Source organism: Nematolebias whitei, chromosome 17, assembly GCF_014905685.2.
Source record: "Nematolebias whitei isolate Nwh7 chromosome 17, NemWhi1, whole genome shotgun sequence".
Classification (NCBI taxonomy): domain Eukaryota; kingdom Metazoa; phylum Chordata; class Actinopteri; order Cyprinodontiformes; family Rivulidae; genus Nematolebias; species Nematolebias whitei.
In genome coordinates, this window is record NC_056514.1 from 24,459,629 (window position 1) to 24,472,956 (window position 13,328).

At 39.8% G+C, this 13,328-nt stretch overlaps 1 protein-coding gene across 1 annotated transcript; it reads left to right on the forward strand.

Moving 5' to 3' along the window:
• The first annotated feature begins 1,602 nt into the window (after positions 1-1,602).
• Positions 1,603-9,945, forward strand: LOC119423471 (putative protein MSS51 homolog, mitochondrial). Its single transcript, XM_037690868.1, has 6 exons — positions 1,603-1,760; positions 2,046-2,195; positions 5,322-5,446; positions 5,708-6,271; positions 9,407-9,500; positions 9,726-9,945. Exons 1-6 carry the CDS (start codon positions 1,603-1,605, stop codon positions 9,943-9,945), a joined length of 1,311 nt encoding a protein of 436 aa, XP_037546796.1.
• The last annotated feature ends 3,383 nt before the right edge of the window (positions 9,946-13,328 follow it).

Genomic DNA, 13,328 nt, shown 5'->3' on the forward strand with positions numbered 1-13,328 from the left:
ATTTCTATCAAGGACAGAAGAACAGAACAAATGGAGCCACAGGCTGGGGGAGATTTGCACAATTCTCCTGTCATGACTGTGTGTGTGTGTGTGTGTGTGTGTGGGGGGGGGGGGTATTGTGTGAATGCTTAAAACATTCACACAATAACCCAATAAAGTTATGTCAGGTCATCTGGACGGTTTCATTTTTTTGAACAAGAACATCAGAGTTCATGCTCAATTGTCTGACTGATGAAGTCCTTTGGATGAAGGATGAAATGTCTCAACAACAAAAAAGAAACTGTCTAGATGATCTGACTGACCTTTGTTGGATTCTTTACCTGGATTATTGAGCATGAACTTTGATGTTTTGAACCACTTTGGCCTTGGCTGCCTCAGAGGAGTCAACGGGGGAGAGGGGGGCCCCAGAAACCTTATCACCAGCAAACTGGTTGATCCACTATGTGAGTAAGCCACTTATGGGACTGAGTTTGTTGTGGCTCCTCGGACTGATGAAGTCCTTTGGATGAAGGGTGAAACATTGCAACAAAAAAAGAAACTGCCCAGAGGACCTGATTTAACTTTGCTAGATTTTTAATCTGGATTATTGAGCATGAACTTTGATATTCACACAATAATTTCTTCCGTACGTTTTTTTTTTTGGCACGTAGCTCATTCCACATTTTCGATGCTATTTCAACAACATACATTTTCGAACATTTAGCTCCTTCAGGACATTCCTGCTGTGACTTTTGTTGATGTACAGTTTTTACTTTTTGAAATAGCCATGTTTTTCTCATTGAAAGTGAACGGAGCTCTCTTCACATCCTTCAAACCCTCTGTGTTGTTCAAAACCTGTACTGCTCATTTCAGCTTCGGTTCTGGATCAACATTTTTCAGCTTCTTTCTGCTAATTTCTTTGTTATGCTTCTTTCAGTATTTTGGCTACTTTTTAGGTAATTTTCTGCTAATTTTAGTCTTTTATCTATTGTTTGTTTTTGCTTATTTATGCCTTTTGTGATTCAAATATTTAAACTTAAGCTTTTAAGCTACTTTTTTGTAAATTTAAGCTTTTTTTTTTGTTGTTGTTGATAATTTCAGTTTTTTCTTTGTGCTAATTTTAGATTTTTTTGTCATCTGTTCAGCCTCTCAGCCCATTTAAGCTTCTTCTGCTCATTTCTACTGCACTTCTGCTCTTTTCAAGGATTCAAGGTTCTTTATTTGTTATACACACCACATGTGGTATATGTGGTGGAACACAGGGTCCCAGTTTCAGCTTTTAATACACATTTCTGACATTTTTCTGCTGCTTTCCACTTTTGTTTTCCTGTTTTCAGCAAATGTCAGCTGTTTAAATACAGCTCGCATTAGCAGTTTAGCCACAAAACCTTTTCAGTTTTTCGGCCTGGTTTCAACTTGTTCAGCAACTTTCAGGAAAAAAAAAAACCCAGCAATAAACATTTATACTGCATTTACACAGGAAATGCAAGTTCTCTAGTTACTTTTCATTTCGAGAAGGAGCCACATGCGCTCACAGACACTAAATGAGATGTTGTGGTTAGATTAAAAGTGCTATTTTTTTTATATTTCTTTCATTCTTTAAAGGGGAGAATTAGCCACAGCATGGCGTCCCAGACCCCAGCACTCCCACAATCCTTCACTCCAGGGACTGACAGCGTCTTCTCTGACCTGTCTGGCTTCTACTCTCTGGACTCCAACGTGCCTGGACTCTCTAAGGTGATTCTCAACAAGCTCAACATGAAGGACTATGGAGAATACAGGTAAGAACTGCTCAGGAACAACTACTGACGTTTCGCCTCATAACGTCAAATGTTTCCTGCGGGCGTTCTAATTCTCTCCTGCTGCCAAAAGGCGAAGGCAGAGCGATGACGTTTTCTCCTGTCTGCTTGTGTTGCACATAAGGTTTGTTTGGGTGGCTGTCTGTGATCAAACTAACTCATGAACCACCAGAGGAATTTTAGTAGAACCTTCAGGAAGTTATCGTTGGAAGTACAACTTTCTCTTTCAAGGAATTCTACTTTTTTTAATTGTTCATTTTTCATCAGGGCTGCTGTTGAGGGAAAGACTAAAGGAATCTCATTCCGCAACTACAAGGAGATGTTCCAGAAGATGGAAGAAACCTTCACGTTCTGCACCGGCTGCAACAAACTCCCTGAACATCTCAGTGAGGGACACTCCCTGAAACGCTGTGTGAAGTGAGTGCAAAGCCCCCTAGTGAGGAGTAATGCTTGCTCTGCACAGACCACTCTTGGCCCTCTTTAACGCAGCCAGTGGACATGACAGATAGCATTTCTGCATTAACAGACTAACATTGATGAGTGCTGACAGAATATTTTGAGCAGCCGATACCTCCACCTTCATCTCTCTGTCATCACACAGGCAGGATGTTGGTTTGTTTTCCAATAGCTGTCATGTGTGAGGCATTACCAGGTGCCTTTGTATCAGCAGCACAATGATAAGTGACCAAAGTGTGGATAGCACTACAGTGGTGGACAATGGCCAGTTGCAAATATAGCAGAGTCCCTGGCTGCGATTCACCTCTCTTTTAACGCTGAATTAATAGCAGCTAAATGCAGAATGTCACATCATTCTCTGTGAATGTGTTGAGAATAATGGGAAAATACAACAGGTTGTATTTATATAAGTGTACTTTTGTTATCATCCTTTTGTTTTTCTTTCTGGCGCTCTGTTATGTACAGTATGTCTTCCTCATAAATTCTCAGCTGCTGCAGCCTCTAAAAAAAAACTAAAAAAAACCCTCTAAAATATAAAAGCAGACAAGTAAAATCTTCAAGCCCTCTAATGTCAAAATTCTTACCCACAAGCCAACAGTTCCTTATGCTGATTTGACATCTTTTTAATGATTTCATGTGATTAGTATTTAAATATTTTATTTTTCTTTTTACCTTCATTTTATCTACTTGTTGGCCTTTTTGGGGGGGTGGGGTGGGGGGATTAACGTGCCCAAAGCCCACAATGATGGACTGTGTTAGCTGATAGATTAATTTTGTCACAACTGGCTGATGCTGGTGAACCCAATTGTGCAGGCAGGCAAGGACTCAGGATGTATATATAAAATAAAGGATTTATTAACAAAACATAGAGCTGACAGGGCAGCAAAACAAACATCAAATGATCATAGGGTACTCATGAGACAGACAGGTAAACACCAATTAGACCAAGTGGAGGCACCTGTGAGTAATCACAGATGCCAGAGAAAGAGACAGAGGATGCAAGACATGAACACGACACAAGATGGGGCTAGATATTAAAGAAACACCAACCCTATAAAGAGAATCAAAGGATCAGAGGAAACACAGACATAAACATGACACCAGGGGCAAAACCACAACTTGTACAATTTTATGTAAAGTTTTGGTGCACCTGGTTTCAAATGATTGCAAAAGTAATGTAACCGAGTCTCAAAGTGCTCCAAGTGCTGCTGATCGTTGAACCTTTAACCAAGCACATTACCTGGTTTGTTATCTGGGTGTCCAAATACTTCTTTTAAAAGTCTTCAGTTAATCCAAAATGCTGCTGCCAGAGTCTTAACTGGAGTTAGAAGGAGAGATCATATCTCTCCAGTTTTAGCTTCTCTCCATTGGCTCCCTGTCAAATTCAGAATTGAAATCAAAACCTTACTTCTAACCTACAAAGCCCTCAACAACCTAGCTCCATTTTTTTAATTTGAGCTCTTATTGTTCCATATTTTCCCAACAGAGCACTTTGCTCTCAGACTGCAGGCTTACTCGTGGTTCCTAGAGTTTCCAAAAGCAGAATGGGAGGAAGATATTTTAGTTATCAGGCTCCTCTCTTGTGGAACCAACTTCCAGTTTTTGTCCGTGAGGCTGACACATTGTCCAGTTTTAAGACATGCGATTATTGACCTGCCATTGTGTATCTGTTCCTCCTTCCTGTTCCTCTCAAATCCAGCTTGTAGAAGCAGATGGTCGCTTGTCCTGAGCCTGGTTCTGCTAAAGGTTTCTTCCTCATGAAGGAGTTGTTCCTTTCCACTGTTGCCTTCATGCTTGCTCAAGATTAGAGTTATGTGATGAGATAAACTCAAAGCAGTCTGCTCCTCAGAATAAATAATCTTAACATATTATTTATACATGAATGTTTCTGTTCAGTGCCTTTATACGACTTCTCTTGTGACTTGGCTCTATATAAATAATATGAAATGAATTGATTTCCTAAATAATCCGTACAAAGAGGTTACAAAATTTTACCTAACGTAATCAGTCATTTTACTATGTCATAAGGAAAAAATGATCAAGTCTGTATGTTGTGACTTTTTTTTCTTAAATGAGAAAAATCTAAAGAAATGTATGCATGAATGTTATTTATGTTTTCTAAAACAACACAGTTTTTATTGTTTAGCTGGTTAGCTATCTTTTTATACTGTATATTATTGCCAACAAACTCCCATTTCTGAGGAGAGGCGGATTTGTACTTGCACAAGACATTTGAAGTCGTAGTTTAGATCTTTTTGACTGGAATCCTGTGGAAATGTTATAAACAACATCTTACCTGTTGTAAAAAGCTTTTTGAACAATCTTTGTTTGAAGAATAATTGTTTATTTTTGACCATATTATCAAAATGTCATAGTTGTTCAAGTGAACGCTGTTGCTTATACATTTACACTACTGTCCATTTTACATAAATATTTTTACATGGAATTTTTTTGGTTTTTTTTTTTAATTGTTTTTGCTAGTGAAAATTGCAGCAGTGGCAGCTAGCTGTTGCACATTTGGTGCAACTTGGGGAGGTGCAGCAGGAATATCATAATTACTCTGCCTGAATAACCGTAAGAAGAAAAAGTTAAATTGGGAGTTTTTACAAAATAGTGTTTGCATAAACAGTTATGAAACTGTTGACGTTGGAGTTGGTTTAAGATAGCAGAAATTACTTTGGAACTGGCATATCTGGTCTGAGTTTATTTTAAAAGTTAATTACAGCAGAAAAGTTATTAATTATTCATAACATTTCCAAAGAACCTGCTTAAAAAACCAATCCTTTTACTGTAATTCTTCTAGATACTGGTTTAACTAGTTTCCTTCTACTTTCACATACACACACAAAGTTATTAAAGTTAAACCAGCAGCTGCAGGAAGTGATGTTTAGCTTTATCTTAGAGTTGGAGCTAAATCCTCAAGCTAGCATGATGCTAATGGGAATAATAATGCTAGCTGCTAATTTTTGTTAGTACACCAGTGTAAGCTTTGTGTCGTGGTATTTTTGTAAAGAGTAGTAGTTTAGTCATGTGAACTGGTGCAACTTGTATTTATTGTTACTTTCTCTTTTGTTTGTTCTCTCGAAGGTGTTTGAATGTTTACTACTGCACTAAGGACTGCCAGAGGAAGGACTGGCCTCAGCATAGAAAGGTCTGCAAGACCCTGCGACTGGTGGCCATTGACAGACTAGTGGAGTGGCTGATGTTCACAGGTAAAGTGTAGAGATGTTCAAAGAAAAGCAAATCAGAAGGATTAAATGGCTTATTTTAACATTTGGCAGCACAAATTAAACAGCTGGTGAGTAAAAAGAGAAATGGGCTAATAACTAGCCATTTTGCATCGTTTCGAGAACTATTTGTCGAACATCACTTTAAAAGTCACCAGACTATTCCTTTAAGGCAGCACATCAAACTTTTTCTTGTATTTGCTTTCCATAACGTCCGTCAGAAATTCTGATTTTTGACTCTTACAGGAGATCTCCCATTTCCTACTGAGACGTGGTCAAAGACAGCTGCTGAGGTGAAGAGCTGGGACGACTGGCTTCCCATGCAGGGAGACCTCGCTCAACATCTGGACAAACTCCTATCTAGTGCCCACATGGAAACGCTTTGGAAGAATGTCAGCAGACCGAAGCCCGATGATGATGATTTGAGACAGTCCTTGTGGCGAATTCAGAGCGAGTTTCTCTCTCGGGTTCTCACAGTTGGAATGGCCATACAACACTGTGGCTTGGACCCGTTTGCAAAACCCATCACGGTTCACCTAGCAGGGGCGTCCCACAGCGAGACAATGGGAGCCAGACTGACTGATTACGATGAGCTGAACCACATGTTCCCAGGACACCAAGGCATAGAGGTAGTGATGGTGGGACCAGAGGTGGTGGATGGCCCCATCGTGAGACCTCCTTTGAGAGCCTTTGGCCCCAAGCAGAAGGTCTTCCTCAGCGCCTACAAAGGTCTCTACCACCAGTTCTGGGAGGATGTGTTGGAGAAGGAGGAGGCCGCCAAACCAGACCTGGTGGTTGGATTTCATCCAGGTATGAACTCAAACAAACCTGCTCAACAAATCTTTTATCAAAATATTTAGGGAGCCCTGACTCATTGTGCTGCTATGAATAGAAGCAGTTCAGCTGAAGTGGTCAGCTGTCTCGGGGAAACCGAGCCTCGTCTTCCTCTACTATAACCTTTCTGTGAGAACAGAGAGCATGGGAGATGTTTACCTCATTCAATCTGGCCTATTCATTAGTGCCAGGCTTTTAAGTGAGGATTTGGGTGATTTATGGCAGCAGCTGGGAAAGAGTTTGGCTTGCAATCATCGGACTCAGCATAATATTAAACTGCCCTTTTTAAAGGGGAACCTTGGGCCTTCGTAGGCAGGAAAATCGATGCAAATCATTGATTATGATGCAGTCTGAGAACTGAGCCCTTCATTTCTGAATTATGAATACAAGGTAATACATTAGAAATACAAATAAAAAATAATTCAAAAGTAGGTTTATTGAATGGCACATTAACTGTTCCCCTCCCAGTCTGAATATGTCCTTTATACCCTTCATCCAGCAGACCAGCGATAAATCTCCAACCCAAATGCACCAATAACACCCTGCTGAGTTATCACCTCAGGCTCCGCTGGGGCTAAATATACAGGAATCAGTCATCCAGCGTGTAAACTTGCCCCAGAGCCTGTCTGCATTTCACACTGCAAAGCTGGCAGAGCACTGCATTATGACGCTCCGTAAGTGATAGGGGAGCCGTGGCAGCGTGACGAAGGGAATATAAAAGACTGTTTTCATGTGTGAACGTCACTGGGGGAAAATGGTTTTGGTGTGGGGAAATGGGGAGATATGGTGTGAAAAGAAGGTAGCTGGAAGCTTTTACATTGGATCTTGATGTGGTCTGTCATCCCAAAACTGGGACCTTTCTTGACCCCGACTCCTAATTCTTATTCATGAAACAAATTTTCATCACTCTAAGGAACATGTTTTGCAGAGCAGGAAACAAAAGAAATCAATGTTCACTTCGTCAACCGTACCTCCCAAATTAACACTGGTGCCGAGCAATTATTACCATCATTAACAGACAGACTCTTTTTATTCCACCTCATGTTCTGGCTGTCTAAACCTCCAAACACTTAACTCCTGTTAAATGTTTGAACATGTCTGGAAGCATAACCTCTGGGATGATATTACCTCGGCGAGTGCTCGTTTGTTTGTCTAGCAGCCGGGTTCTGATCAGCCGGAGGATGGTCGAGCTCCTTCTTGTTTGAACATGTAAACAGTATGTTGCAATAGTCCAAATGAGAAGAAATAAAAGCATGAATGGTCATCTCAAGCTCAGTTGTCGACAGACTTCTCAGTTTTGAGCTGTTCCTGAGATGGAAGTACCAGTTTCTGGTTTGTTGTTTTATGTGTTGCTCAAAACACGCCACAGAATCAAAAATGACACCTGAGTTTCTGAGGTTAGACTAGAAGAAACTAAACCAACAAAGAACTGCTTAATTTGAAAAATGTTGTTTTCAGGAACAGTAATCAGAGTTTCAGTCTTATCTATATTGAGCTGCAAGTAGCTGTTACTTAACCATTGATTGATAGTCGCCAATAAATTAGCAGAAGACGTTGATCTTTGGAACTCACTTCCCTTGAATGAACTGTAAAGCTGGATATCGTCAGCATACAGGTGATAGGGTAAAATCTTAAACTGTTAAATTATCTGCTTAAGATGAAGAATAAATAAGATAAAAAAAAAATAGGTCCTAAAACTGTGCCTTGAGGTACACCACAAGACAAACCTGGTGGTGTTCGACATAATTCCATTTACAAAAACACTGAAACTTGAGTCAGACAAATCTACCATAACAACTAGTCTGTTTGTTTTTGCTCCTATAAGATGGATATTTAAACCGGATGGATTTGTTTAATTCAGTTGAAGGGCAAACAGCATTAAAAAGGAAAAATCAGACAACTCAACTAAACAGATTCAAAGAGAGACATCTGTCAGTTTTTATGCAAAAAGATTAAGCTCATTTTGGTTTTAGCCTGACTGCTGCAGGGCTCAGACAGTGTCATCAATTTTCATTTCAGTTACAACAATAATTTTCCAGTTCAGTTGAAGTTCTCGGGTAAAGCTAGATCTGTCATACTGACCGATAATATGAAACGCTCACAAAGACTTGTAGTCTATCACTACTAACTAGTCAGCTGGACACTAAACAAGGGCAACTGGTTTAATCTGAAGAGAGGTTTCTCTTTTTCTGGCCTTTGTCAGAATCAGTGTCACTCATCAAGAAATCCTAGAGCCCTGTGAGAGCAGTACAGACACTGAAGAGCCCTTTGGTGCCTTAAACAAAGCTGCTTTGAAAGATGTAGTTTAAATCTTTGGAAATTTTGTGAAAAAGTTATGAACAGTTAATATCTTACCTGTTGTAGATGGCTCTTTGAAAAACCTTTGTTTGGAATAGGTTTGTAGTTTATTATTGCCTGCTGCCAAAATGTAAGCTATTGATTGTTTGATTGATAATATATATAGCGTTAGCTCCAGAGCTAATAAATTACACATCACAAATTGATCATATTTGATTGTTTATAGTCGTATATTGTGCATATGGGGGCCGAGGTGGTGTAGAAGCAGGGCAGCCAATTCGGGACTTAAAAGTCCCAGGTTCAATCCCCAGTCATTGCACATCTCGTGGTGTCTCTGAGCAGCACACCTCATCCCCAAATACTCACTGGGCGCCTTTAGTAGCTGCCCACTGCACCACCTGGTGGATGGGTTAAATGCAGAGCTCCAATTTCCCCATTTTACGGGAACATACAATGATGACAATACATAACACATTACTATTGTATTATTATAATTACTAATACAAACAATAACTTTATTGTCACATTACTTTAGCCTTGTCTCCTTCTGTTTCTGTCTCCATTACAACTGTTGTACATTATCGCCCCAGAATGCATTGTTCTGGTAAAATAATGGTGACATCATTAGATGAGAAATGTAATAAACATACACAGTTTTTAAATAATTTGGAGGTTTTACAAATCCCAAACAACAACTTCTAGTAAAATAGAGAAATAACATATTAAGGCCAATACGTGCAAGTAGTCGGCGATTCCTTTACAGAATCCCTGAATGTGTCTGCATATCTTCAATGTATTTATTTTTTTAATCAGGTTTCCATGCCAACCAGGGTCTGGTTGAAGGTTGGCTACCTTCTCTTCTGCTGCTCAGGGACTATAACATCCCCTGTTTATTCACCATGTACAGGTAAATCACATCTCTGCATCTTTAATCGCTCATTTCATTGTCTTCAGTAGAAATATCATTCACCATCAGCACAATCTTTAATAATGGGTAATAATGGAGTTTTATTGCCAGAAGGTGTCATTACCTCATTTTGAACACCATCTGCTCACTCCTCCAGATAGTTCGTTGGAAGTGTTTAGAAAAAAACGGGCATTTTGATAATCTCCAACTTTCCTGTCCTCGCAGTGAAACAGAGCTGAGGTATTCCCTGCAGATCCTGCTGGAGCTGGAGATGCACATCAGACAGAGCGGACCCAGTCCGTTCACCTCACAGAAACCCGAACAGGTCCAAGCCTGTCCCAACAAACCCCCCGTCTACTGCAACTCTTATTACGTCTGTTTCCAGGGGCTGCTGCCGCAGGAGGACTGCGAGGGGCCAGGTGCACAGTTAACAGAGCACCATTAAGGAAAATACACAGATTTTACATTATTAGGTTATTTTTATGGATGGAGAGGGGAGGGGGGGGGTGCATTTAACTCTGTTTCCACACAGACACTGAGGCTGATGTTTTGCTGAGAATTTCCTCATCACAGCTTCAGTGGTGAAACAATAAATTAATGAGGCAGATTAAAAAGGAAAAAAAAAAAAATACCTCTGAGCTAATTATTATTTTTTTGGATTGTGTCACCAGCCGGCCACAAGGGTTTCTCCTCATCGGTGCCCTGAGGTAACGCGACCGTGGGATGAAAGGAGTCGTTACCGTGCATACGAATGAGATCAAAATGAGTTCTGTCATCACGCCACGGCTTTCTGTGATTTATTCTGCAGAGAAAAACATGTCCAAATCTTTACAACAGCTGCATGGAAACAGATCATATGCATGCTAAAAGAACATGATGTGAAATGAGGCAAATTATACACGTGTTGTTTTTTGTTCGTTTTTCTGGATTAGTGTGAATTGTGTTTTAAAAGCTGGAGGATCCTGATCAGAGCGAACATTTAGACACCACTGACTCTGTTCATTAGTTGAAACAAGACATTGTAAAAAAGTTGTTATAAGGGGTCAGAGGAGCATTCTGACTTGTAATAAATGTTTTTTTTCTTTCATTTTGTCTATTTGATCATCTATTTTATTTTGGAGTTAATAAATAAATTATTTAAAGACTTATCACTCGCCTTCTGAATATGTCCGACTTTTAAACTAAAATCCTCTTATGTGGAGAAATGAAGAATTGAAAGCAACATCGCTATATTGATGGAGGTCACGTTCAAAGTATGGATTATGAATTACTCTCAGCTACTACCACACCGAGCTTTAGCTTTATACACGTCAAAACAGCCGAGTTATAGCTATTCTTGTGTTTTCTAAGGTCAGTTGGCTGTAGCAGCTATCCTTATTTGGGTTGTCCCAAAAAGTGAATCGGTTGTAGACATGCATCTAATGCTTACTTCCTGGAATACATTTTATCAAAGTTTATCCCGTGGTCCAGAAGTTATTTTGCTAACAGACAGACATTATTGACTCCAATAGTTAATCTCACTGTTTTAAACAAAGATATTACATAATGTGTAGTGCTCAAAGTATGACTTGGGGATTAGTTTCAGCTACTACACCACACTATTTAAAGTGTAACGTCTGTAAAGATGACTGACTTATAGTCATCACAGCATTGACTGTGGCGGCCACAATGATTTGGGTTGTCTCCAAATGTTATTCAGTTGCTGATGTACACCCAATAATTAACTTCTGCAAGTTTAATTGAAATTTGTCAAGTGGTTCATAAGATATTTTGCTAAAAGACAGACACGGTTGATTCCAACAGTTAATGCCAAAGTTTTGACCAAAGATCTTGCGCAGTGAGTACCTCGTACTGGTTTTCCACCCGTTCAGATGTTTCCACACGTGTGCATTTCTAATTACGATTAAGGGGCTATGGGACGCATAAATGGGCATAAAATCTTAAATTTTCAACATACAAGAACAAATGACCTATCAAAACGTTTGTTTATTAACCCCCTGTGCGCTGAAAATATAATTGTAGGTGCAAACTAGAGAAATATTTAGATCACAAAGAGGTCACAAGGTCATGAACACTGACAGTTGCTTAATGAAGAATGGAGATGTGAAGTGAGCCCATTGTCAACCTTTAATTTCTGTTTATGCAACAGAACAACTTTAACAGAGCAGCACTGCCCTCTTGTGGATTTAGGTGTTATAGCACACGAAGTTCAAGCGGACGTGCTCATCAGCTATGCCCATTATAGGTTAAACAAAAAGCAATATGTTTATTTGCCCTCCCTCATATGATTCCTCCATCTGTCACATGCTCTGATGTTCTCAGTCAGTTTGAGCTCATCACCCTGCATTTTTTAAAAATCGATAACTGGTCGCATGAAGCCTGTTGGCTCTTCAAACTATCCAATTCCACCTTGTCTATTTGGCTCCTTATGCGTCCATTACTATAAATGGTAGCTTGGCAAATGGACAGGTACCAGGAAGTTTTAAACGTGCAGTTGTGACATGACTGATTAAACTGTTTGGCCTGGACTGTAGTGTCAAATTTTAGGCCAATCTCAAAACGTCCCTTCCTGTCCAAGATCCTGGAGAAAATTGGAACACTCTTCAAATAAAGTGTTACCGAAAATTGTTTACAGCCAGTTGGCATTTTACTTAAATGTGGTTTTAAAACTCACCACAGTACTGAGTTGACACTGCTGAAAGTTTTAATGACATTATTTTAGCCACAGACTGGTCAGTGTGTTGTTTTAATGCTGTTGGACCTAACTGCTGCCTTCGACACAGTGGACCATCAGATCCCCCTGTCTCACCTGGAGAACTGGGTGAGCATTCAGGGTCCTGCTCCACAGTGGTTTCAATCCTATTTAACCAAGAGAAGCTTTTGTGTGCCTGTTGGAGCTGTTGAGTCCTGTATGGTGGCTCTCACATGTGGAGTACCTCAGAGCGCTATACTTGGCCCTCTTCTTTTTTTCCCTCCTTTATTTAATTAAATTCAGTTTATTTATATAGTGCCAAGTCACAACCGAAGTTATCTCAGGGCACTGAACAAAAACATTCACATATATCTATTCTCTGGAAACATGGTGTCACTTGCCATTTTTATTGTGAAAGCCAAATCGGTGTTCCAGTAAAACAAGAAAAGCCATACTCCACAAACCAACTCCTGGAATGTATTACAGAAATCAGAGCATGAATGTGGCAATTTTTTTTTTACATTTTAATGTGAAAAAGACGGGTCTTGTTATTTAAGTACAGCAATGGTACCAACGTCCATGCTGATCTGGGTCCTTTAACACAATATCTGACTCAGACAGCAACTAACTTGGGTGTGAGGCTGGACAGTGATTTTAAACTTGATGTACAGATTAAAGCACTGATCAATTCCAGCTTTTATCACTTGCAACAACTGGCCTTGGTCAAATCATTTATTTCACAGCATGGTTTTGAGATTTTAATCCATGTTTTCATTACAAGTCATCTGGACTACTGTAATTCACTTTATGCCAGTCCGGGCCATTCATTACTGACTCGACTTCAGCTGGTTCAGAATGCTGCTGCTCGCCTTTTAACTGGCACCAAAAACGAGCGAGCACATCACCCCCGTTTTTAGAATCACTTCCAGTTTGTTTTTGTATTAAATTTAAGGTTATTTTATTTATTCTTAAATGTCTTCATGGTCTCACCCCACAGTATCTATCTGACGTGCTCCAGCTCTGCGTTCCCTCACACTCTCAGGTCGGCAGATGAATTCCTGTTGGTCGTTCCAAAATCAAGGAGGAGGCTGAAAGGTGGTCGAACGTTTTCAGTAGCTGCCTCTAAAGTTTGCACA